The sequence below is a fragment of the Ctenopharyngodon idella genome, chromosome 24, assembly GCF_019924925.1.
Source record: "Ctenopharyngodon idella isolate HZGC_01 chromosome 24, HZGC01, whole genome shotgun sequence".
In the NCBI taxonomy this organism is placed as follows: Eukaryota; Metazoa; Chordata; class Actinopteri; order Cypriniformes; family Xenocyprididae; genus Ctenopharyngodon; species Ctenopharyngodon idella.
Window position 1 is genome coordinate 23413912 of NC_067243.1, and position 27697 is coordinate 23441608.

Genomic DNA, 27697 nt, shown 5'->3' on the forward strand with positions numbered 1-27697 from the left:
TCCTGTCTCCCAGGAGATTTTGCTCAAAGATGAAATGATCAGAACAGCGCTGACAAGGAGATGAACAATTATTGCTTGGCACCAACAAACACCACTGAGAGAAAATGCAATTAATTTTTTTTTTTTTTTGAGTGATTGTCAATAATGCAAATCAGCCACCCTGACCATTTGTGACAATTTTTTCTACATATAAATTCACCCATTAGTAATCAGTTACTGTAGTTTAATGATAACCTTGCATTGTGGTAAAATTTGCTCAGAATAATTGAACTAATCACTGTTTGCATAATTAAATTAACATTTAATCATGAGTTTCGCAGCATATTTGCTTAAAACCAAAAGAGTAATCAGTGGCAATTACAAGATTCACTGCTGCAGAAGCTTTTTTGTGTATCGCATGGTATGATTGATTAATGCATTAGACCTCACAGAAATGTAGCTGTCTTGGAAATGCCTCGCTCTTGACGCCTACTGTGACACATTATGAACGCCTCTATGATAGCTGAGATCATAATATCAATTTCACACTATAATATCTATCTTTCTGCCTGCTTAGCTTTGTCATCTCCTTTTCAAAGTTATCAATTCTTTTCTTTCCTCTTTCTTTCTTCTACCAGGTGCCTCCAATATGGGCCCCTACGTCTTTGTTGAAAGCCAGGGAGTTCCCTCACTACGGTGCTCCCATTACAGCTGTTGTGTCTTATGGCTTTTTATTCCTATGTGAAGGTGAATAAGGCTCATGTAGGGATACAAGCCACTAAACACACAGTGATAAATCAGCTTGAAATGACTTGTCTGTTAGTCCTTTTCTGAACAACAAATAAGTAAAGTTAATCAAACAGCCGAACTTTATTTTCTGTTGTTTGTGATGTGCATTTGCATAAACAGTAGAAGCTCTTATTTGGGTAATTATTGTGCCATTGTGTATGAATGATTGTGGAATGATGTGCCATTGTTTTTGAGCAAAGTCATTACTGTTTACTCTAGACAGAAAAAAAACGTTATTCAGAAAAAGTTATTGTCATTAGATCATAGTGTTGAGTTACTGGAGGGAAAACTAATCAAAGCGAATTAATAGTTTTAGGAATTGAAATTTGTATAAATACAGTGGGGATCAAAAGTCAGAGACCATACTGAAAAATTGGGATTCAAAATCTAATTTAAACTTGAAAATAATCAAGGTTTAGGATTTTGAGATACTTTACAAAAAATTAGTGAAACAAATAGGCCTAAGTGAAGGTGACATTTGAGCACTTCCACTGAAGTACAAGATACTACTTAGAACATTCTCAAATCATGCTGGATAACATGATCATCAGGTTTTACACAACTTATGCAGTTCATATAAGCTTGTTTTTCTGTCATTAAAGCAAAGGGGGGTCAAACCAAATACTTAGAAATACATGTTAACTTTCAATTGAACTTTTCACTCTAATTGTTATGCTTGTGGTATCATTTGAAACTTATAGAAGCATTTTTACTAGTGGTCTGCATTTTGGACCCCAATATATGTTTACATTTGTTACACAGTTGCTTTTGAAGACGTTATGTCTGTTTCTGGATCAAAGCTGTCTTATCCCTACGAAAAACAGGTTGTCAACCCTTGATGTCTCTATGATCTTCAACTTTTCATTGTGACTGTCATTTTAAAGTGATTAAATGTGAATTCAAAGAATACAGTGCAGTTCTTGACTGAGTAAAACAAACCTATACTCTCCATTTCTTATTGCACACTTCACTTTTTCACATTGTATTGTGAGAAGTTTCTACATTGTAAGTAATCATAAGCACATTGTTTCATTTTGACAAATCCACAGCATGAAATAAGGAACCCATCAGAATGACAAAAACAAAAGACTTGATGCAAAAAAAAAAATTTTTAATTACCAAGTTTATATGATGCACTTTGTGATCCACTCATAAGCCTTCAGTAGGCTTTGTATTTTGCTTTCCTTTTTTCTCTTCATCTTTTGCACATTATTAAAATAGAACTTTGACATTATGCATTGCACTGGAAATAATCAACCTACAATATTATACAATATAAGATACATATAAACATGATAAAGCACCTTTTGTTCTAGTAAATAGTAATAATTAAAGAACTGGGGGACATATAGGTGATCATGTGTGGGGTTTGTGTATGGTAACATCAGTGCATGGGAAGAATTCTTAAGGGTTTCATGCGCAATAATAGCACCTGAGTTCATATTATAGATGAAATCAAACTAAATACAGTTTTGGAAAAGGCTTTTCCCTTGCCCTCCTCTGAACAAATTAGGACACAAATGAACCCTTTCTTTTTGATTGATCTTACACAGTATTTTTGTGTAATTTCCTCTAAAACTGAGTACCAGCAATGATTTGATGAGTGTAATTGCTACATGTTCCCTTCAGTAATAAGACATTGTGTTCACATTACACAAATAATAATAATAATTATAAAATAACATAGCACCAATTAGTGATGATACAAAAGCTAATACTAATGAGTGTCTCTGCAATACAGTAAAGTACAAGAGTATGAAGGAGTAATTCTCTGAAGCATATAAAATAAAGCACATTGACATGATCCAGACTTAGGATGTCTTTTGGTCCTGTTGCTAGGAAAACATCTAAGAACATGTAATGTTAAAGTGTCATGCATTATTTGGAAAACAAATATTCTCAGTTCATTTTCAAGTAAATTCTTTTCCAAAAACCTTTCTTTGTTGTTGATGAAATACAGTCTCTTAGAGATAATGCTCCACTATAAAATAGAGAAAATAAATTTGTAACCAACATATTCATCCTATATTCATACATTTTGCTGTTGGTCTTCACATATATGTAAATACACATTTACAAGAGGAATGCAATAAAGTGACTAAACAAGGAGTTAAATGATTTCACAGAGGAGGGCCATACAATCCTAGTCTCATGAATAAACTGCCTTAATCACATGCCTAGTGGATCACTTAATTACCTCCTCGTTAATAGCATTCATTTAATCCTTAATTGATTCAGAAGTGTCCTTTCTTAAAGGAATTTTAAAGCTAGTTAGTCTTTGGCCAAACAGCTGGCTGAGGAGGTTGTTTTGTGACTCTGCAGTACGGTATGAGTGAGTCTCTATAGATCTGACCCCTGGTTTGGACCGCGATTTGTTAAATGAATTGTTCAGTGTGGAGATCCTGGAAGAAGGGGAATGGATGGGTCCCCTAGGAATGCTCTTTTTCCCTTTGCAATCTCCGGTGAAGTGACGTACAATCTCAACCTTTTTTGGTGAGAAACTATCTACAGAACCTTTCTTTAGGGGAAGGCCCAGATTAGACGACCCTATTTTATGCTTGGAGATTATTTTGTTGCTGACTGTGTCATCCTTTACGGATGTAAGCACTGGATAGTCATTGGGAAGTTCGTTTTTTCTTGGTCCATCAATATTTTCACACCTGCTGGGTCTGAACTTCTTTTTGGCCCTTGGGTCAATCCCCAAATTTTCCCTTGCAGTTGGAGATTGTGTTCTCTGAGAGCTGTGAGGTGTCTTAAGATCTTTCTTCCTCTTCTGTTGCTTGGTTGAGTCCTTGTCTTCACATGTATTAGAGCTGTTGGTGTGACGTGCTAAATCAGTGGTACTAAGACACCTTAGGTTATTTTCAAGACTTTGTTTTATAGTTTCCTCAGATGTGACCATAGTTACTTGCTTGGCCAGAGCAGTAGTCAGCTGTTCACTGTTATGAGTGTGAACATCTTGTTTATTCTCATTTGTCTTGATGGAGAATAAAGCCTCAGTTGTTTGATCCTGCTTCAAATAGCTTGTCTCGTTTGAAGACTGCTTCACAGATGAGAGTTCAGAGTCATTGCAAGATGAGAGCCCTTGCATTCCTTGCATGCCTTGTTTTGGTAAACTAATGTCTGTTTGACCGCACAATTGAATGGTGCATTGACTCGAGTACCTTATTTCCTCTTGTTCACTTGCATTTTCAAGGCTTACTGAAGAGTTTGTTTCCACCCTGTCTTCGTTATGTTTGGTAATGCTTGAAATGTCAATCTCAGAAACTAACAATGTTGTTGGAATTGTGCAACAGTCATCTTCTATTTTAACTTCACAAATCTCTGTCAGAGCTCCCTTGTCAGTGACTTCCATGAGCTCATCTGCCTGGATTCCATAAGATGGAGAAGAGCTTTCATTTTCTTCCTTCAGCTCTGTTGATGGAAGACTCTGTTCCACAGAATCTGTTTGCACTGTACACTCGATAATATCCCTGGCAACTTCAGGGAAGTCCTCAGCTTCATCTTCAATTTTCACACTGGTATTGTTTGTTTCTGTAGAATGTTCTTCAGTACTGTTCTGTACAGTGTCATCTATGTTGGGCAACACTGATTTGATGCCTTGCATGTGTGACGCTGTGATGTCTAAGCTGCTCTCAGTTGCTTTCCTTTTCTTGCTTGGTGGTGTGTCAGATTTTTCATCTTTTGAATTAAAAGGCTTGCAAGGTCTCACGACTCCCCTGAACTTGAAGATCTTGTTCCCTCCAGCAAGGTGTTTCTCCATGTGACGATCAAACTGTTCCTTTTTTGAAAATGTGTAATTGCAGGTACTGCAGATGAAGGACTTCTTTATTACATGCATGACATCAGCACAGAGTTCACAAGTATATAGTGTGGTGTGCTTTGAGTCTGGCTCATCCGTCTCCTCATGTTCATTTTTAAGGTGGTCTTTAAAGTCCTTTGCCTCTTGGTAGGACACTGGACATTTGTGACAAAGGAAAATCTTTTGCAAGCTGTGGACCACTAAATGACGCTGGAGCTTGAAAGGCTTTGGAAACTGCTTGCCACAGTGGTGACAGTCCCTTGAAGGGTCTTTGCAGTTCGGATGCATGTCAACATTTTTGGAAGAAGTCTCTGCTTTAGGTAGAACCTCAAGTGCGCAATGTTTACTTCCTCCCCCAATACTTGTTTTAGTCTTTGGGCTTGTGGAATCAAACTCCTCTGGAACCTTTGGCTCTTGTCCATTAACATCAAAAGATGTTCTTCTCTCTTCCTTAGATGATGGTTTAACATAGTCTCTTACAGGTCTGCTGGGTCGATGTTGCATTATTGAAGATATGAAGTTCTTCACAGCATTTTCCTGCATGAAACACCCAGGCATGTCCAAGAGGGAACTCTGAGACTGCCCTCTTCGTGCAAACTGTGTGGCATGCTCACGCAAGTGTTCATTGTACATCCAGACATCTGAAATTTCTTTTAAACACATGCCACAAGTCCAAACTCCTGCTTTGTTTTTGGCATGTTTCTCCCTGAGATGGTCCCTTAGCTGTTCCCGGGAGCTAAACTTGCGCTGGACACACATATAGCAAGTTGGGGGAGGTGATGGATTGTGAGAGAGCTTATGGAAGTCGAGCTCACCTAAGGTGAGAAACCATGTGAAACACACTTTGCATTTGTACTGCTTATCCTTTGGTTTGAGTCCAGGTTCTATTCGTTTCCTACACTTCCGCTCCCTAGGCTTTTTGCAAGGTCTTACAGGGTCTTTCAGTTCTGCGCTTGCAATGGTCGCAACCAAAGGCATCTCAGTGCTTGGTGAACAAGAGGCATTTTCTTGAACACAGACCAGTCGGAGAGGGCAAGCTGTAGCAGGAACCTCTGGTTTACAATCTTCCTGAGGAACTGATGACACTATGTTTTCTGCAAAAGTGCAATCATGGGAATCATCCTGGTGCTCTAAGGATTGTCTGATTGTGCCTTTATTCTCACATAAGAATTCTTTAATGCCAGTTTCTACACTTTCCTCATAACCAGACTGGTGATCCATTAAGTCATCTTTTGAATGACAAGGGTTCTCTATAGAACTCTTGACTAAGCTTTTGGGAGTCGTCGCATGCATTTTATCATTGTCGATTGATATGGTTTCGTATTCACAAGGGTCATTTGTGCCATTGGTGAACATGTGTCCCAACTGGTTTTCTTTAGACTTCTCATACTTATCAATAAAGGCACCAGTGGGAGGATACTCTAAAACTAAACAGGACAGTTGTTTTTGCTTTTTGTTGCTTTTACCATAGACCCTTGCACATTTCTTTCTTTTCCTGTCATCATTTCTTGGGAATAACTCAGAAAAGGTACTTTCATCATCAAAGAAAGCCTTGAGATCAGGTCCTATTCCTAAAGTACCAGTAAGCATGTGACTGTCTTCTGTGGGAGAACAGGTGCTCTCACGCTTGATATCCACAGTCGAATCCCCAAGTGGATAGTGGATGTCTTCTGTCTGAACATATTTTGGGTTAATATCACAATAATTTACAACATCATCAATGTCATATGTATCACTTTTCTTATGCAAAATGTAAGGCTCTGTGGAAGTTGTTTCTTCCTTTTGCTCTTCAGTGCTGATAGTTGCCATGCTCTTCTGTTCCTCTCTCACAGTGACTTCATGATAGCTGTGACTGCTACTTGGGATGTGTTTTTCAGGTGACTTAGGAGAGTTTTGTTGCACCATTGAGGGGGAATCTGGAGAGAGAGCCTGCAAAATATCTGTTTTAAGAGTACTGAGTATTTCATCTGAAATAGTGTCTTGCTTTACCAATTCTGGTGCAAATATTACACTGCTGATGTTTATGGTGTTAATACTGTTATTTGGTTTTTCATTAACAAGAGTTTTCTGATTAGTATCACAACTTTCTGGGATTTTTGACATATCAGAATCACTTGCAATCCCTTTAAAGATCAAATGTGCATCTGCTTGCTGTCCTTGTCCATCTGAGATTTCACTTCTGTTTGAATGTGAAAGAACTGATAGACCCATAACATCCATGCTATCTTTCAGTGCTTTTTCTGTTGGGTCTGTCGTATTATAAATGGGCATGAACACTTGACCACTCATATTTACATTTTCAGTGTGTGAAATCCCTTCAGTCTTTACCACATGCTTCATGGCTTTATGTCTTTTAAGTCCAGGTTGTGTACGAAAGAACATCGCACATATTTCACACTGAAATTTTCCTTGAATTGCATTCTGTGTACCACTCTTTTTAGGTGAGGATTTTGTTTCGCTTGACTTTAAACTCTGTCCTTCATTTTGGACAGATGTGCATGCAAGACCCATGGATACTGCTTTTTCACAAGGTATCAGATGTTTAGATGTCTCCTTAACATCTAACATGGTGGAGCTCTGCATTGCATCTTGCTCACACGTGATCATCTGATTGTCCATCTTCTCAGAATCTACTTTCTTCAGAAGTGTGAGTTGCTGATCCATGTAATCAACAGTTTCATGTGGAATATGACTACCATTCATGTCACTCTGGTTAAGTTTTGAGACTTGTTCAGAGTCAATTGTAATGACATCCTCAATGTAATTACTGCAGGAAGCTGAGACATTTGAAAATTTAATGTCATTTTGGATGTTGTCATTTATAGAGTTTTCGGGTATATCAAGTCCAGTCATGTGGCCCTGGATATTTGGCTCTGGTTCATTTGCATTATACGGTAGGCTGGATGACAATGGTTTATCAAGAGAGAAAGCACAGGCATTGAGAATGTAATTGTCTGTGGAGTTTGATTTGACATCAGACTGGTCATTTACTTTGTTAAAACATTTAGAGGTGAAGTTGTAGTCATTGAAGCATGTTTCACTGTAATTCAGGGGGCTGAGTTTCGAATCATATAGTGCACCTGTATCCTGAGTGCCATCCAATGCCCCAGAATGCTGAGAAGTCTCACCAAAAGTTTGATTTGAGATGCTGTCCTCCATAGCCAGCAGTGTTCCAGAGCTAGAAATGTTACTCTCTGTGATTTTTACTAAATCTTGGTGGGGAACAAATGAATTATCTAATTCTGGTGTTGCTGAATCAGACGTATCTACTGACCTGCCAATATTTATGTGATCTGAGTTTTTGTCTTCCAGGACTTGTCTGTTTTTGCTCAGTGCAGGGGTAACTGTGCCTGGTAGTGTACCATTATCTCTCAGTTCACAAGGGCTTTGGATAGAGTTGTGAGAAAACTGTGGTGCCTGAGTCACAGTATAAAGTTGAGGACTTTGCTCAATGTTCTTTTGTTGATTCTCTTCACATTTTGATTGCACAGAAAATGTCATATCAGGCATGGCTGTCTCCACACTGTCTGTACAGTCATGTTCATCTTGAACTACAGGAAGATGTTTAGGAGAAACATGTGTATTAGTGTGTGTTAGTGTATTATTTAATTGTGAATGGGTTGACAAGTTGTCTTGACAAAGAGGAGACTTGATGTTTGAAAGAGGTGGTTGGATGTTTGTATCAGACGGACAGTCTGTTGTTCCACCTGTTTTGTCAGATGCCAGCCTGTTGCCTTCAGAAATGATTTCTGGCTTTGCAATTAGAGCTGAATCTCCATCACATTTCTGTGTTTTTTCAATAAACAGGGTGTTTTTGTCTTTTGGTATGGCTGGGGATGTTGAAAAGTGTGATATTTTGGAGAAGTCTGGACTTTGCATAGTATACATTGAGTCTTTTACGTCAAACTGTGTATCACACTCAGCATTCTCAGTTTGGCTGACAGAAGACTCATGCTTGTGTTCATACCTATAGGCTGAAGAGTTCTCTAAGTCAATATCATTTGAGTTCACACAGCATGCAGTTTGTGGACTCTTAAAGGAGCTCTCAGCAAGCTTTTGTTCATTAGCTACTAATTCTTTATTATGAAGAGTTTCATTACTAGTCTCATTTAGGCTGGTTTTTGTTTCATTTTCTGACATGTCACATGTTTTCTCTTCTAGTTTATCTGAAAATGTGTTCGTCTCCACTGGGAACTTTGTGAGCTCTGTTTCTGTTTTTCTAAATTCCACATGTTCAGACTCGATGTGTTCTAAGTGTTCATTGTCTTGTTTTTCATGTTCCTCAGGAACCACACACTCTTGATTAGGAGATGACTGAGGTGATGTAAAACCTGAAGACAAAGAATCTGAGATTACTTCCAAGCTCTTCATCAGATTTTCTGTGTAAATTTCATGTTCAAGCATCTCTTCTGACTTGTCCAAGCACTCATTATTTTCTGTTTTGTCTTCTAGGCGCAGAGGTGAACTGTTTGTGTTCAAATCAGTGAGCCCCATGCCGCACTTTATATCCAAATGTTCATGTCCTGAATCAGTTGGTGTGTTGATGGTAGAGGAATGTGTTGGTGTATGAAGACCTTGCTGTCCACACATCAGTCCAAATGGGAGTGGACTAGACCATGGTAAGTCAGGTTCTGAGAACAGTGCTGAATGTGAGTCTATTGGTCTGGCAATTTCCAAGTTCTCTGAGGAACAGTTTATCTGCAAGCTACTGTCCTCATCTTCACTTTCAGGGTCAAGTCTCAGTGGAGAGAATTTGCTCATGGTAAGCTGTTTTGGCAGCTCACTGTCTAATGGTGGAGGGCTGCTGAGCTTGGCTGTTTGCAGCTGACTCTCAAGCTCTGTAACAATTCTTTTTATTTCCAGATCATCAACTGACACGTTGTTGAGATTTGGAGTGTAGTCGATTAATTTCTCTGACAAAGCAAATGGGACATGGTTAAAATTGGTCTTATTCTCATTTGAGTCAGGGTCCTCTTTGTACTGAGAAATCTCATCTGGTAGCACAGGACTAACATCAACCATCAGATTCCAGTCTCTCTGCTCTAAGAATGGTGAGAATGACGACTCAAAAAGTTCCTTCTTATCTGTTGTGGTTTCCAGAGGACTAAAGCTCTCTTTGGCAAGGTGAATATCTGGATAAAGATTGTTCTCAAAACCTCCCACAGAGAGGTCGCCAAACATTGACGTTGTGTCAAAAGAAAGGGGGGACTTTATAAGACTTTGATCATGCTCCGAAGGATAGGGAATGAGACATTGCACATCCTTTTGTGCTGCAGCATCATGGACTTTTGAAGGTGATAAGCAGACTTTGTCCACAAGTGAAGTGCAAAAAGGTGGGGGTTCAGGGAAGAGATAATTTGAGCTTCTGTTGGCTTCTTCACTTGATGTTTTGTTATTGCTGACTTTCTCAAAAATGGGTGCTGAAAATTCAGAACTGTTTGTTCTCTTGTGGGATTTACCCTTTGACGCAACAGCATCTTTTTTGAGTGTAAAAACATGGTTAGAATCTCTATTGTTTGTGGTTTCCACTGGATTCAGTGTTATACCTGACCCTCTTGGTGATGTGATATTTTTTGTGTAATCTTTTTTGAATGGCTCTTCTGTTGTTGCAAGAATTCCTGCCTCGAAGCCATAGTGGTCCCCTTTTTCCTCTATTTCCACTCTGGTGGTTTTGAATCTTGCAAGGCTGACAGTACTTTTAGTCATTGTACGCTCCGATGCAGTCTCTTCAGTCTTACAGATAATGCTTGAACATTTTGAAGTAGTGAATCGATCCTTGTGCTCAGTGAGTAGTATCTTATCAGTGCTGTACCTTTTTGTATTTTTTGTGAACGTCAAAGCAAGTGATGTGCTAGACTCTTTCCGTATCCTTGGGGGGGATTCCTCATACACATTCTGCTCAAGAGAGTCTTGATCTTTCCTCTGCACTTCTGTTCGTTTCTCAGAGTCTGAATCTGTATGATCAATACTTTTGGGGCTGCTAATGCTATCGCTACAAATACTTATTGATGTGCTGAGTTCACTGCTTGTGGAAGACCTACTGCTCCGTCTTCGTAGCCTTTGGTGACCAGGGTTGTCTTTCATCAAGGATGAAGAGACATCCAAATCTTTCTTGGGATCAAAGCATTCATTTTTGTTTTGTTTCCATGAACTTTCCCGGCTCTTGTCAGCACGAATCCTCCCCTTACACTCTTTAGTGTATGTGTACTTGCAGCGAATGCTCTGGCTGAGACGTCCCTGACTGGCTATCTTCACAGGCTCACAGTCGTCATCCGAGTCAGAAACATAGTCATATTCCCCGAAAGTAGGGTTCTGCACTGCGGGAGTCACTCTCTCCATGACAAGTGAAAACTGCATGTTTTTGGTGCCCTTTACATGGAGTTTATGCAACTTGTTCTTTTGTTGAACAATTTTGTGAATAAGCTCTTTACTCCAGCTTCCACCACCTGTCCTTTTCCTTTTTCCTTCTGTTGATATTGGTTTCTGAGCTGTTGGACTTTTGTTGGCACAGGTGGATCTGGGACATGTTGTTTTAACTAATGCTGTGCTGCTTTGTAAGCTTTTAAGCCCACATCTTGCAGAAAACTTGCTTGATAAAAGAAACTTAGAACTGTAATCATTTTCGTGTTCTGTTTGTTCTGACTTTTTAGCTTCCCACTCAATTTGTGTGCAATTTGACTCCTGTGCCTGGGACTCTGTTGGAGAGGATTCTGCTTTGAGGCCTTCCTTTTGTATCAACTTGTGTTGGCTTTCTTTGTAAGGGCTATCTGTGTGTTTGCTGTCTGAACTAAGGCTGTCTAAGTCTGAGTCAAAAGGATATTTGCAGTGAGCCTGAGATCTCTCACTGGATGTTGATTCATTGTTAGTTCTACCTTCAAATATTGTGGAGTCTTTGGTAGTCAAAGTCTGTCTTGTTGTACATTTAGTAGTGGTGAGGTCATCATCAACAAATGCATCAATAAAACTGCTATCAATTTCTGCGTTGTCTGACTGATAGCCTAGTCCATTCAGAGCCTCTGTGATAAGGCTATCCAATTTGGGATCTTCCATTTCTAAATCTGGCAGGGGTGCAGATGGTAGCATCAGTTTCATTGAATCATCTTTTATATCTCCTTTGGTTTCATTATCTGGCACTATTTCCCCATTCTTGTTCAGTCCAAGCAAAGACAGATGCAAATCTGAAGAACTCCGCAAAATTGCGTAACTGGATCCAGATGACATGGCTTTTGTGTGGTCCGTCTGAAACTTCCTTATGTCTTCCACTTTTGGCACATCTTTTAAGTCATTTTGTGCAAAAGTATGCTGTCCACAGTATTGCTTATGGTCAAGAAAAGAGACAAGGTTATTAAAATTCTGATCACATTGCTTGCATGTCAGAAGCACATCCAGTTGGTCAAGGTTTGCGGAGACTAATGATGTGGCGAGTTGGTGGGCAGAGTATGGAGGTGGGGGATGGTTTTCTGTTCTGTAGGTCTCCAAACAACCTTTCCCGTTGTCCATGTTGGACTTTGAATGCCTGTTATGTGGCACGAAACTTGCTGTGTTCTCTTTGGCTCTTTCTTGTTTATAGTGCAAGCCTCTGGATGCTTCTGAATGATAGAGATGCTGATTAGTGTTCATGCTATTGGATGATATTAATATTTTATCCTGTTGCTGCTGATAAAACTGAGGGGACAGAACCTTTGAAATTTGGCTGTCATCAGAGTTACTGTTGACAGAGTTTGTGGAGGCTGGGGAGAGTGATGAACACGTACTGCTAGATGCTGGATTTTGAGTAGGTGAATGTGAAGGAGAGTCATATGGTGACACCATCTTCAGCCCTAAGGGTGCTACATGTAATGGAGGGTAGCTACAGTTTCTTGATGTCACTGGCACTGGGTGGTTAATACCAAAGTATAATGACTTATTCTTGGCATCACCCACCTGGAGTTGATTTGTATCAACCTTGTTTGTAAAATGACAGGGTGGAATTGTGTTGCAGCCTTGCTTGACACTGTCCTGCTTTTGGTTTGAGAAGCTCTCATTTCTCTTTTTGTTGAGAAAGTTGTTAGAATCTTTATGGTTGCTGTTTTTGTGTGGCTTACTCTCATCTTGCCAGTCTGATGGGCCAATCAAAAAAGTAAGCTGCTGATTGCTCAATTGCCTAGAGAGATCAATCCTGTTTTGGTTTGGCATGGCAGTTGTGAAGCGTATTTGCTGCCAAGGCATACAGCCATTAATGCCAGTGTTTTGTCTTTGTTCTGGTGCAGGTTGGTACTGAAAGGGGTAAGGTGTGGAGGTCTGGTCTATGAGTGGTGGTGGAAAGTTTTTGTTTGGTCCTTCCCATGGGTGTGATACCCTGCCGTGGTGTTTACTGGCACTTTTGTCAAGAGGCCCTGGGCTGATGTGAATACCATTATGTGGGGGGCTAATTACATGTATTTGTGAACTTGAACCTTGTGCAATATTTCTAATATGATGAACACTGCCTTGAATAAGAACTCTCTGGCTGGTGGTGCCATTTTTAAGATGGCAGCCTCTCTTGCCCACTACTGCGAAGCCTGTGTCTCTGCTGTCTATTGGGCTAAAAGACTCAGATTTATCTGGAACACTCTTACTCTGCTCTGTTTGGTGAGTGCTTGATGCTGTGCTCTCGTCATTGCTGGGAACAGAAGATGACATACCATGTGGCGTCTGCATGTACTGGGGTGGTTTAGGGTGTAACTGGTATGACTGCCTGTCCTCTACCTGGTCATTACCAAACTGTGCACTAGTTTGCATGGCCTCATGGCCCTCTGAAGAGGATGGAAAGGAGAATGAATTATGGGAAACCTGGTTAGGGGTAAGAGAAATATCAATGTAGTCTTGAGACTGTGTATTCCGATCACTGGGAAAGGAATCAGAGGCTGACTCCTCTAACAATGGGTATCCATACTGAAATGGCATAGGCATAAAACTGCCATTAGTCTTGTTTAAGTCCACAAGGTTGTTTGGCTTTTGTGAAGTAAGGCCAAAACTAGTGTTTCTGAAAGTCCTATCTGGAGACTGCCACGTGTCTGTTTCACTCAGCTGAAAGTCAGGAAATAAGGTTTCATTGGCAGGTTGTGTACTGTTGCTCTCGATTGGGCTGGGCTTCTTTTGCGGAGTAGATGGTGGATTCTGGTGAGCAGGTCCTCCAGAGGTGGCGCCAACAGCCTGTGAGGTATAACTTTGGGAAGTAAGGTTAGGCGAGCCCTCATGGAAGCACCTGAACTGTAGTTCTTCCTGCTGTAGTTCGGCTTCTCGCTCTGGAATACTTGGCACATGGAAGCGGTAGCTGCCTGAGACAGGACCTCTGTTGGACTCAAGCTTCTTTGGAGGTGAGACTTTCTGTTGGGGATAGGCTATCCCAATTGTGGGATTTGAGCGTGGGTTTGTAATACTCAGTCTGTACAACTGCTGCGGGTTGCCACGCTCTTTCCCTGACTTTCTACTCTTGTCTCTATTGCGACTCTTTCCACTAGGTGACTGAGGGCTGTCCTTGCTGCTAGGCCATGTCCTGTTGCTATTGAACGAATGATTCTGCAGTGACTTAAAATCAATCTTTCCAGCCTGCTGTGGCCGAATCACAGCCTCACGTTGCTGCGTGTTGTCTCTCTCTTTTTCTGCAAACTTAGCAATATTGTTCACAGCCTGTGGCTCCAGACTCACATTTTGAAAGTGCTCAGGGGACTCTGTTAAGCTTTTGTGCTCCACAGCCCCCTTATCCTGTTTTTTGGACTCATTATCCAGCTCTTTGGCAGCCAAGGACTGTTTAGTCTCTTCAGTCATGATGCCGGTGTGGCTAGTTCAGCACGCTGGTCCTTATCTGCACAGGCTGTGACATGGACACATTGTGTTCCAGTCTGAATCAATAGGCTTGCAGTAACAAAAGCTCGAAGCTCAGGATTATTTTCTTCTCTTATCTCTTCATTTCCCTGATGATTGATGGAATGTTCATGTCATTTTTGTGATCTGAAAATAGAAGAGAAAGGAAAAGAAAATGTTATTCTTGCTTTAATTTTTACTTTAGGTAATATTGCTTTATACATATAATGCTACAGAGCAATAACATTTCATTAACAAAAATGTTATATAATTCAATCATGAATAAATGTGAACTGTAATTGCATATGAAAGCAGAAATCTCACTCAGGTGGTAAAATATTTATTTTGTAGCATTGGGATATAGACTGAGACAAGCAATTCCGCTTCTCACCTGAAGAGGGCAGAATTGCATCAGTTTTGGCACACACAGTAGGTCTACACCTCATTCACATAAATCAACAAGAATTGCAATTTAAAACACGAAATTGTACACAAAATGTACTGCACTAGATACTACTTCATAAAAGCATCAGTTAAAAGACTTTTAATTGTGTATGACCTTCTTCGGGTGCTCTAGACATTGCTTATATTCAGGTTTACTTTGGCTAAGAGTGTTTTAGTTGTGGCCAGACTATAAGCAGCTGAGAGTTTGGCAGCAAAGTGTCATTTCTCTGCTCGGAAAATCTGTGCATAAGGTGCTTTTCAACTGCGCACTTTCAGCAGCTGACCCTAGAAAAAAGTTACAAGACCAGAGAAACTAGAAGTGCTTTTTGCTTTAAGACCATTTGGGGATGGAGGGATATATAATCACAGGTCAATGCTTGGCTTTCTTTCTCTCTCTTAAACATCCACAAAAGTAGTCAAAATAAGATCACAGATGTGGCAATTGAGTAAAGTATGACTTTTTGCAGTTTATATTTATTAGAAGGCAACAAATTCTGAACTAAAACCCACAACCTGATTATGTGATTCTTTCTCCTGTGCACCCAGCATTCATAATCGCATGGTACAGGCTAGGGATGTCATGGTGAGGAAATTTTCACACAGGTGTATCGTATATGGTATATCGCTTTTCATTTTCACTTTTGAATTTGCGATTATGCGTACTCTTTCTATAGGCCTATAACTTGCAGACATAAGGGAGCCGCTATCCATATGTGGGGTATTGAAATCGCTTTTGAATGTGCGCTTGCTTTTTCACTCGAATTCGCAATTACGAGTACTCTGTGTATAGGGAGCAGCGTTACTGACTGCAGATGAGATATGTCAATGACGCTCAGGATCTGTTGCGCACCAAATCCTCCGCCATCATCTTGTCAGTCATCTCATCTCTCTTTACTCTCGTTGCGCAATAAGTGAAATCTGACTTCTGCTGCGAACACCGTGTAACACCGGTAACACTGACTACTGCAGCAAGCCTAGAACAGGCCCAAAATTAAAGAGCATGAACAATACAAATGCATCATATAACTGGGAAATGTTGGTTGCGCCCTAACCTTTCATCTCATTCATACCTCCCACAAATGTGTGCACTGCTCTATGCAATTCAGAGATGTAATTTAACTTACATAAGACAAAAAAGGCTTTAAGGAACTGTGTTATATCTTGACATCTATTTACTTCCATCATCTTAGATGGCAGTACATTACCTTTGGCTTCTCACACAAAGTTCTTCCATAATCACTGTTTTTCTTGTCAAATTTAATGTATATGCAGTGCAATCAACTTGTGTTTCCTTGACATGGCCACAGGCTACAGAGCAGGGCTCATCTCTTGATAAAATGGCCAGGTATCAGAGCTTTGCTATGACTAGTTTTAAAATATGAATTATGCATTAGACTTCTTTTGAAGCAAATGGGGCATTTTGACAGACAGGCAATTCGTAATGTTGAGCATAGAGTGAATATTTCACTGGTGAAGTATGACGGATAAGGGTGTGGCACAACATACCTGGACCAAGAAAAGACCTCTGAGGCACTCTGTAAATGTATATATATAGAGAGAGAGAGAGAGAGAGAGAGGGAGAGAGAAAGAAAGAAAGAAAGATTAGAAAGATACATAGACAGACAGACAGACATGGATATAGATGTACACCCACCCACACATTGACTCCCAACACTGATCTTAGTATCCCATTGGCAGAGAAGCAAACCAATCTCCACTGTTTCACCCCTGAGAAAGGACATTTAGAGATGGTTGCTCTTGCCTAAGCATATCAGTCTCTTATGTTTCACAAATAATAAGCCCATTTAAAAATATTGAAGATGGTAAAAGAGTGAAGCTGTACAAAGAGGCAGCTGCAAATTCTTGAAACAACTGAAACTGTGACTATTCTGCCATTCTGGCTGCTTCAGGACTATCCTCACCTTAGGTTACAGAAAACTTGAGGCTTAATAGCTCAAAATTAACATACCTATTTCTTTTCTTTCTTTTTTTTCTTTTTTTTTTTTTTTTGCTCAAGAAAGGATAAACGTCCATCTTAATATTTCAAGCAGTAACATTGCTGAACCCAACATTGATTTTGGAAGGAATGCATTTTAGGATTCAACTAAATTCTTTTACAAATCCTATCTGATCGCATCTAAACTCTGAAAATGATCCAATCAGTTCAAAACCTTGTTTCAGATATGTCTTGTGACAGTGCATCAAATGTCTGGTAAAGGAAAAAAAAGCAAAACAGTTGAAAGAATAAATCTCAGAACTATTCTATGAACTATTCCTGTAAGGCTTCTGTTAAACTCAACAGCTACGTTTTCCTCAAGATCTCTGCATTCAGTGTCATGCTTCTCAAAGGCTTTATCTCTTCCATCCTGTCGTCCACCTGGCGCTGGTATTTAGCAGGTTGGTCTGGAGTCCGAGCATTGCCTGGGTTTGGATAGGACTGTGAAAAGTCACATCCCCCCTCCAGCTCCTGTCATAGTCAAAGCTAGTGTCTGCTCATTTCCCTGCAGCCTGAAGGATGACTCAACTCCACTCAAATGCTGGGAGCACCCTGCAGAGGCTAAGCTTGATCTGGCTGGAAGCCATACATCACGTCTCCCTTGGTGTTTGCCCAGGCCGGCCAGCCCCCTGGAACGGCCACAGAGGGGAACACAAGCTGACTGTGACAACAAAGACCACAGTTGCAGGAATCACAGGGGCCTACTAGAAGTATCACCAAAGCCAGAGCTGTCAGCGTACAAAGAATGCAGGGTCATTTATATCCTCACAACTGTCAGTTTGACTTCCCCACCCTATCTCCATTCTTTCTGTAAGCCAGTCCTCGCCACACGCAGACCATGAATTAATGCCCTTATCCATATGCTATTTAAAGTGCATATTTAGTGAAACTTTAACTCTCTGGTTAGCCAACCTTTTTTTCTTTTTAATCATGAAAGATTAAAGTTTATGAGAACTTGGCCAGGAAATAAAGAGTGCCCATCACACATTTCATTGCAAACTATGACTTGATATCAAATCCCGTGAGAGTTGTCTGAAAATGGCTCCATAAAACAGCATTTTAGGCAGTTTTATAAGTCAATTAAGGCAAGCTTGTGTGTTCTACAGCCCGGGTGTCAAATCAGCCTGCCCACACACTACCAAAAGCTCCATATGGTTGAACCACACGCAGCTCAGGGCAGAGGGAGGGTTCTGTTTGTTAGTGTGTCAGATTGAAAGCATAAATATCTCTTGGCACATGAACAAAATCTCAAATGTTAAAGTTTCGGTATGTCTTAGCTAAACAGGTTAAATGTCTGTGAGAAAACCTTAATTTCCTGGGATATCTTTTTTCCAGCCTTGCAGGATGTACTGGTCTGAGCCACAATAAAACACTCAATTTACACCTCTGAGAAAATATCCTGTCAGATATCATCTCCAATTAAAACTCCATTAGTTCTCTTCTGTCTTTTTCCGCTGGCGATCCTTCTATTTATTACGGCATATGGCACCCAAGCAATTACCTGTCCATTACTTAGGCATAAATGAATTATAAATCAGCTTTATAACCTTGAGGTGTGAACTCCTGGGACCTGGAATGATTTGTTTGTTACTCATGGTATTGATTTTACTCCTCTGTGTGTAACTTAGACTAAATTCTGATAGATGTACACATGATTCACACCTGATACAGTGCACCCTGACTTCCCAGCCAGTACTTATGAACAATATGCTACAGGAAGCCAAAACTATCATTTCCTTTCCACTGAGAAGGAAAACACTGGCATTAGCCAAAGCCCCACACAAAAGAGAAAAGAAACTGACATATTAAACAAAAAGCCTGTAGTAAAGATGTCCATCTTTTATGCTGTCACACATGCACATTGTAGACTTATTTCCACACAGAAGTACCTCCACACAAAACCTAGTGTGCTGTCTACATAGACAGATTTGACATGCTCTACAAAGGTAACAAATCGGTGCGTCATACTTGGCATAAATAGCTCTCTTCACGTGAAGCACGTGATAGACTCAACACTGATATGCTAATTATGCAGCACTCTAATAATTCAGCATGTCATTTCTTTCACTGAGCTCTGTGCAATGCATTATGGAATTTTGTAATGCATTATGGAATATTCTGTGAAGAATACATGTGTAAATTTGACATGGTGATTGTATCTGCCTACTTTCAGCTTTCACAGTTGGAGTGTGCCTATGATGCCTTAAAATGCTCCCTGTGTAGGTAGCTCCTTGGTTTTGGATCAGAGCCATACACTCTGAGTATGTCTTTGCCATTTACAGGGTGCTCTACAGGGGTTCAACTGGCATTTGTAGGAATGGTGAGCAAGCTTCCAGACAAAGCTCCAAAAACAAAGAAGGGTCCATCTGGGACAGCTCGGCTCAAGACGGCACATCCTCTAGATCCCTGCACCTTTAAACACAAAGGCTCCTTGTATCTCCCTGTAAGCCAATAAGGAGTGTTGAGTGGCCTCCCTGACTCGGTTGGCTTTTTCCAGATGCTCACTGTGGCAAAAGATCTTCTCAAAGAGAAGAGAAGGGGAGAGACAAAGACAACAGAAAGATTCTGGCTTGGAGGATTATAACAGACCCTCATGGGATGATGGGACTGCCTCTCTTCTTATAGGTAGCAGTTAAATCGCTTTAAGTCTGCACCGCTCACGCCAAAAACACAGCGACTGGCTAACAGAGTGCCAGCTTTTACGCCCACACACCTGGTGTTCTGCCAGAGAAGGGGACTATTAACCAGACCAACCTTCAAAAGAATCAGCTCTTTATATTATTTTTTTTTTTTTTTTAAACATCCATTATTTAAGCAATTTGCCTGTGTTTTTAGACACAGGCTAAAGTCAACAATGAGAGGCGGCACTTTTCAGTATCCTGCAAGCATTCTGATATGAATTAACCAGTATAATTCCTCGTGACACTTAAAAATAACTCTCATTTGGTCAAATTGATGTGTTTGATATGCAGATATTAAAGAACTTTAATAGTAGCTTGGAAAGTAAACACAGCTGCAGTAGCTCGCAAACCCATTTATTTTTAGCTTTTGCCATGTACGATAGCTAACGGGTACCAGAAGGAAGTATGTCAGATTTTGTTCCTCTCTCAATCAGGGAGGTTTTTTTAAAGGTTATATTTCAGGATGCTACGAGATTGCTGACAGTTGTGCTAGACGGTTACCTCATAACCGTCCTTTCCAGAAATGTGATGAGCAGTGTGGAGAAGAATTTTAGATAGGATGCATTTGTGCATTTCTCTGTTGTGGGGGTAGACCAGAGCATAATACCAGAAGCTCCCCTTTTGCCCCCCTCCAAACTTTCCCTTTCCACCCCAGACCAGACCATTTTTACTATGTAATTTCTGACCCAGTCTGTTTCCATATTGCTAACCACAGCATTCCATAAACATGATGGAATCTTTGTTGCAGGCAGTTTAAAAAGAGATTTTCCCCATTTTTGACACAATTTCCCGTAGGCCTACAAGGATATGGAACATTACTCATGAGTCGCGCAGCAAGCTAGTGAGAAAATGTCTTGCATGAACAATAGATGGTTAAACTAATGGGACATTAATAAGTTGAGAAGGGGGTCAGACTCCTGTTTCGTTATGAACCTGTTAACCTTGAACATTATTAGCACTAATTAAGCCCTTTAAAAAAATATATAAACCTCCACTGCTCTTTAGTCTTCCAGGATTTTGGAAGAGGAAAGAGCAGTGTCACTGTTCAGAATCTGCTTTATTTTATTAACCGTAAAATGAACTTCATCAAGGACAAAGGGAGAAAGTGATACATGATCGCCGCTAATGACCAAAATGTCCCCAAATGCTCTGAACTGGATACAGTAACTTCACTTAGTTCAGTCACAAATGTATAAAGGCTTCCGTTTGCACCTTGCATGAGATTATATTTACTCATTAATGTTACAGCTATTTCATTCATATATAATGTGTATATTCTCCACCTCTTCAACTCCACTTCTTAATAGACCTCTGTTTTCAGAGGAAATTCTCTTAATAGTTGGCCATTTATTACACCGAAACCCTTTTCAAATAAAGCTAAAATCAGACTTATCCATTGTGATGATTGGCTTTTAGCCTAAGAGCTTGCTTAGGGAGACAGAGAGAGATTGAGGTAAAACACTGGCCAGTGGACATGACTCTAGAAGCTTCGCTGAAGCCAAAGATAAGTGAGTTCTAGAAGTTTGGCAATGATTGCCGTTTACTTCCACTTTTCTTTCATATCCTCTCAGCAGCTCTCAAAGACATAGGACAGCCCAGCGCCACATGAGCTAAACTCCCTTATTCTTCGGCTCAGTGCCTGTATCAACTGAAATGCTGTATGTTCAACTGACGTTGAGGTTCAGTTAGGGCCAAACGGAGGGAGAGTGGCAGGGCAAATCACTCAGCGCCTAAAAGGGGAATTACCTTTCCCCAAATAAAACCACAATTATAAGCAGTCACATTACATCACTAAAGAGGATGTTTTTTTTGTTTTTTTTGTTTGTTTTTTTTAAATAGGACTTTGGGCTTTTCTCTCTTGACAGGTACCATTAAACAAGAAGGGGGTTGAAATACTATGTCACAGGCCAGATTTAAACCTGTATCTCCCACATGAACACCACTGCTCAACACTTCAAGACAACATGTTAAATGCTACACTATGGCTTTAATACATTTTTTAGCACAGATTTCAGCCTTACTATCATGAGAGCAAGAAAATGTGATGATGTCAAAATTTACAACTGAGTTTTGTGGGTTGTTGCTTTGTAGTTGCTAAGATGTACTGTTGCTGTGTGGTTGCTTAGTGGGTTTTAACATTGTTATGAGCTAGCTAAGGTGTTTGGGGTGGCTGATGAAAGAAAAAAGGAAGCATGTCTGTGTAAATATTGTAGTGTTATGTCAAAAATGTACCTTGACCTCAAAATATGGGACTTTGGAACTGTTTTTAAAGGGTTAGTTTAAAAATGAAACAAGCACAAAAATGAAAATATTTTAAAAGAAATCTGAGAGATGTCTGTCCCTCAATTCACAGTCCACGCAGCTACCACTTTGACACTTCAAAAAGTTCATAAAGATATCGTAAAACTAATCCATATGAATTGGGTGGTTTAGTCCAAATTTTCTGAAGAGACTCAATGATAAATGGAATGAATTTAGGCTTTTATTCACAGATAAACATTGATCAGCGAGCCAAGATCCTATATTTTTATATTGTGCCTTCTGCTGAAAGTTACAATCCTTCATGTCAGATGTTGACAAACTAAAAGAGAACTGCCTAATTACTGTATAACTTTGCTGAACACCATCTCTCCTTATCAGAATATTGGCTGATATTTTAAAGCACCATTTACAAGCAAAAAAAAGTGCAATGACATTTTAATTAGCTCAGCAGTGGGTTTAAACTGTCATATTTTTCCATCTAAAAGAAGTGATTCTTAGCCCCGGGGGGTAGTATGCGGGTCTAAGAGGGGATCCGTTGAAAGATTTTGATTTTGCTTTTGCTTTGTTAGTAACAATAATAGATAAAAACTAAAAATCTTCTTTAAATAAATTCTTAAAAATCTTTGACAAAGCTTTTTTAAGTCAATAAAACAAAATACATTTTATAAATTTGCATGGATGACAGTTGTAACAAAATATATGTGGAATGTTTAATTGTTAATGATAATGCTAATCAATATTAAGTATAATTTGAGGTTTGTTTGTGGAAACACATTTCTAGTTTGTTTAGATGTAGGGGTTTGAGCCCTACTGATCAGGCCGTGAGGATGCAAAACAATTGTGAAATACTGATCTAGCTTTGTGAAAATAAAATTGGGGGAAATGTATAAAACCACATGTTAGTTCTGTGTGGATTGGCTACTTTTGTGTTTACTTTTAAATTAAGAATTGCACCTTTCAGGGCCTTTTGATTTAATTTAAATTTTTTCCAGACTTACTGGATGCTACAAAAGGGATTCTTTCCATTTTGTGAGAATTAGCTCAGTAAGGTGTTCTTGAGTGTATGGGTCTTGGAGGGGAGGGGAGGGGGCTTTAGGCAGGTCAAGTTCATTATTTCCACACAGGACAGTTTAAGTACAAATCAGGATCAAAACTATGGCATGTGGCAATGTAATTTCACTTGCTGTTAAAAGTTAAATGGAAGGGGAAGGGAGTGAAGTTTAGGGTGAGGCCTGAAAGTAAAAGGTGTATGCTTGAAAAAATGGGCCGTTAAGGAGAGGGATTTAATTTTGTATAAAATTCCAGGCCTGCCACTAAAGCAGCCTCTGACTCCTTAAAATAAAGGATGGGCGTCAGTGTGACGAGAGCCTCATTCAAACACTTGTCATTATTCAATTTTTTTTTTGTCACATTCTATTTAAATTGTTCCTGGAGGCCAAAAAAACAGTAGTCGGCTAGCCAGCAGTAGAAGGGAATTCCAGGCAATGAACGGGTGAGTCAATTTGTACCCACATTTTCCTAAAGCATGCATCCTTTAAATAGTCCAAGGAAATGTCCAAATGACCTAATTACAACTCAGCCTTTTCTAAGTATACCAGTCAGTGTGTGATGCTTTATTGGAAAGAGATGACAAAAAATAAGTGTTATGTAGCCACCTAATACAATTTATTCCAGTTAATTTTGGAATGACGGATCACTGGAAAGTTTATGAGTGCTTTTCTGTCTGAACAGTGTCTTATAGTGGTGAAAGATTTGACTTTTTGAAAGCTTTGATGGTCTTTGGACTTCTCAGTGCAAAATCTCAGTGTAGGCACAGAGAAATATGTAATATGTGAATATACTCACAAACTCACATGTACATATTCGATAGAAGACAGAACCACAAAGTACCTCAGGCGAATGTTGTTAGCTGCTACTAGCAACAATAACATGCTTTAAATGGCTCAGTCATACTGCACCTACCAAGGTAATTTCTCTACTCCCATTTTGTACACCAGTCATTAAAAACAATATCCTTTTATTGAGCTTATATTCTGTGCTTTGGAAAATGAAGTAGTAGTCAAGTTCAGAGGAAATGACCAGAAATTTATCAACTGCTATGTGCGCTTTGCATTACACTATGGAATTTAACAAGCTGGTGGCCACTGCTAAAAGCATTTTTATAGATTGATAGCTGCACAGATAAATACAAACAGGAAACGGAGGAGCACAGTTATGAGACTTTCAAACCTCTATGTCCAGTCTGAGTAAAAGACAGACATTCAGCTTGTGACAGAATGTAATTTCTTTCTCAAAAAAGTGGTAGTTAAGCTGTATACTTTGGTGACTGAGTTTGCCAGCTCCACTGCTGAATGGCTCTCTCTCACATGTTGAGTCTTTGAGGCTGGCGGTGGGGTGCTGGTGCATGCTGGGATGTCCCTGGTGTGAGCTGCTGTTTATGTGGCCTGAGGACTGCCTGATGTGTCGCTGCGATGGAGTGAGAGACCGCTGCTGAAAAGAGTCTCTGTGCAATGCTGCAAGATCACCTTACACAGCCACTTCCTGCTTCCGCCCCCTTTCCTCACAAGCAGCCCAGTGTACCCACTTGGCCAGTGAGAAAAAAAAAAGTCAAAACAGAGGGGTTCAGTACGCCCGGCAGTGTAGCACAGGACCCCATTCATCTTCCTCCGCTGCTCCAGGATGACTTTATTTTTCAAATTCACAAATATTTCCCTGTGAAAGCCCCTGAGGTTCAGGAGAGAGCATGTGCTTGACTTTCCTCTGTCTCTGATCTGAGGCCTCTGAGGCACCGCTTGGCTCCTCAGTGTGCGTGTTATAAAAATCCTGTCATGAGGGTGATGTGCAGTGTCAGTCACTGTGAGGGGTCTTGAAGGGGCTACAGAGGTCTATCAAGATGTCTGGGGCAAGTCAAGGAGGTTGCCTTTCCCAACAAAGTGGACTCTTGAATCAAGTCACTCCAGACTTGGTGGTCTTTTGGGGTGAATGGTTGGTCACTAAAAAGTGGAGGTGGTAGGATAGGTATAGAAATGGAGTTGGGTAGAAGGGCTATTAAGGTGCTATTCCTGGAATTACAGAGCACCATATGGGCCGACCACAGCTTTAGAGACAAGACTGTGATAGTGGGGCACACCTTATTTGTGCAGAGGCCCTTGTCCAGGTGGAACAGGGAGTCAGGGGTGTTTAAGATTCCTGGGGAAATGGCAAAGTGGGTGAATAACTGGGAACACAAACAAACCTAGGGGCATTAATGACGAGGCTGGCAAGAGTCTGGATGTTTTTCCTTCTCTACTTGCTCATCTAATGAGAGTAAGAGAGAAAGTGGGGGCGTTGAGAAAGAAACAATTTTTTCACCTTCACTACAGTTGCCACACTCTCTGTCAATGGACACAGCTTAGATTTCTTAAAGCTTAAGACACATTTACACAAAACAGCACCCGATACGGCTGCTCCTGATGGGGGGGATAGGAAAATATTCACCCGGCACTGCTGGCTTCCTCCCTGGGCTACCCCTTGGATGTCAGCCCCACATCACTGAGAGAAGAATGACGCTCTGTACAGTGGCTGCATGAGGCCATTCATAGTTGTGAGTCTGGCCACAGACAGCAAGTACGACCAACTGAGATCTTCTGGAACAGAACTGGTACTGATCCACTCTCTGTAGCACAGAACTGGTATTGATGGTCCACTCAACACAGACAGACCCAGTAGTCATTCTCCCACACTGGTCTAGGGTCAGCAGGGTCCAAGTTTGCTGGCAGAGGCCTCATTCAGGTGGGCTGTGCTGGGGTCAGTCATGAGTGGACCTGTTTATTGACAGAGTGACTGGATTGATCAGATCCCATTAAAACTCCCATCATTCTCAGTTCCCTGTTTGGCCTTACCAAATATTTATTTCCATTATGCTAACAGCATGAAGTACTAAGAATGTAAAAATACTCTCCTGTGGAGAAGTCCAAGGTAGCAATACTCTCCTGTAAAGTGTAGATTTGTAAAATGCAGCAAACAAAATAGACCAATCAATCAAAACAGAACGTTCAAATGCCAATCACCTCACCAAAATTCAATAGGTTAAAATGTCTGACCAGGGATGAGCAACTTCGGTCATGGAGGTCCACTTTCCTGCAGAGTTTAGCTCAAATAACTAAACAAACACACCTGCCTGCAATTTTTAAGTAATCCTGAAGACTTTGGTTAGATTTTTCTGTTTTTTTTAATTAGGGATGGAACTAAACTCTGTGGAATAGTGGCCCACCAAGACTGGAGTTGCATATCCCTGGGTTAGACACAATACAATGGGCTAGTTAAGCATAGAAGCTAATGCTTAAGGCTAGTCACTGCTATGCCCCTAGTCACTGAAGGCTGCTGTGTCAAACCCTGTAAGAAGTGAGACATGAGCATTATCAAAGGTTCTTGATCAAGACACTTCAGGGGAATGACCCCTTTAATAAGTGTACTGTATGTGGTTTCAGATAAAAGCCTCCTGCTTTTATCTGAAACTTGGAGAAGTCCAAGGTAGCCTCTTGCTACCTTGGACTTCTCCACAGGAGAGTTACTCGCTAAACATCTCAAACTTTAAAGAAATGTCACACTAATTCACCAGATCTGTGTTACTTTTCCTCCTCATATTAGAACAACTTTCAGGCAGCATTATTTGTCCAAGCATAGGTGCCCAGAGATGAGCCTCTGTCTGTGCCCCCCTCCTGCGTGGGCAGATTTGGCTCATTTTAGGTACAGTGAGTATGAACCTGATGCCCGGCTGCAACAAGTGCCCTCTGTCTATTAGACCACTGTAGACTTTTGGTGGTTCAAGGGAAGCAGCCAAACCAAAGCAAGACCTGGAGCTTGATTGAACGTAGAAGTAGAGTGACTAATTCATAGTTTTCATGACACATGCCACAAATAGCGCATAATCTTAAGCATCACTCATTTTGTGGTATGATCTAGTGGTCTGTAGGGGTGGGAGAAAAAAAAAATTCTCAGATGCATTGCGATTTTCTCTTCAACGATTCTGGATCGATTCTGAAAATTTCAGAATCAATTCTGAGTTTAGTTTTGTGCAGATGCACAACTGCAGATGCACAATGGCACAATCTGTGCTTTAGAAACAGCCATAGTCTGCTTACTTTCAATTCCACACACATACACAAAAACACTTGAACCATCCATAAATAGTCTTCCATAAAGTTCGAAAAGGTAAAAGCATTAAAGAAGAATATGAAGCAGCTACTGTTGCAATGCTATACGATTTACCCCATTATGATACGGTGCGATCCGATTTCGATTTGATTCAACACAATGCGATATGATGCAATGGAAAAAAATATGATGCTATGCAATTCAATATGTAGGGCTCTATGAAATACTTTTTATTTGTTCTCAAATTCCATTTTCTGTTTTAATTTTTACTGGATTCCATTTTAATGGTTTAATCAAAAACATGTCAAATTAATTGAATTAATAAAAAGCAACTTTATTAATTTTTTTACAATAATAGGGCCCTATGAATTTTTTTCCAGAAATTCTGTGCTGTGTATTTTAATTTTTCTGGTAGTCAAATGAAGGCATAAAACTTTGAATCAAATTAAATTTAAATAAGCCCTTTAATTTTTTGGCAAACAAAGTGCTGCAGCACTACATGTTTACTGTTACTGTAAAATTGTGTGATTATTCCTTCAAAAATAAAGTCTTAATAATTGTATTATTATTACTAGTAGTAGTATTTTTACATTGTCATTAAGAAATTATACCGTACAATATTAATACAATAGTAGTACATAGTACTACAATAGCAATAGGGTTATATTTCTGTCACAAGTTAAACCAAACTTTTATTTTGACAGGTTGCTGTGATCTTGAAGTTTCTGTGTATGTATATAATATGACAGTAGTTTTTCTCAAATTAAATGGTCAAATGCTCAC

General features: G+C 40.0%; 1 protein-coding gene across 4 annotated transcripts in view; it reads right to left on the reverse strand.

Annotated features, from left to right (window-relative positions):
* Positions 1–1858: 1858 nt before the first annotated feature.
* LOC127506738 (uncharacterized) overlaps positions 1859–27697 on the reverse strand; it is a 324637-nt gene continuing 298798 nt past the window's right edge. For 3 of the 4 annotated variants that reach the window (XM_051883502.1, XM_051883501.1, XM_051883500.1), the window contains one exon: positions 1859–14542. In XM_051883502.1, the coding sequence (XP_051739462.1) occupies positions 2987–14359 (11373 nt within the window). In that variant the 5' untranslated portion in view covers positions 14360–14542 and the 3' untranslated portion in view covers positions 1859–2986. Of the gene's footprint in view, positions 14543–16345; positions 17794–27697 lie in introns of those variants that run through there. The other variant, XM_051883503.1, reaches the window with a different exon arrangement.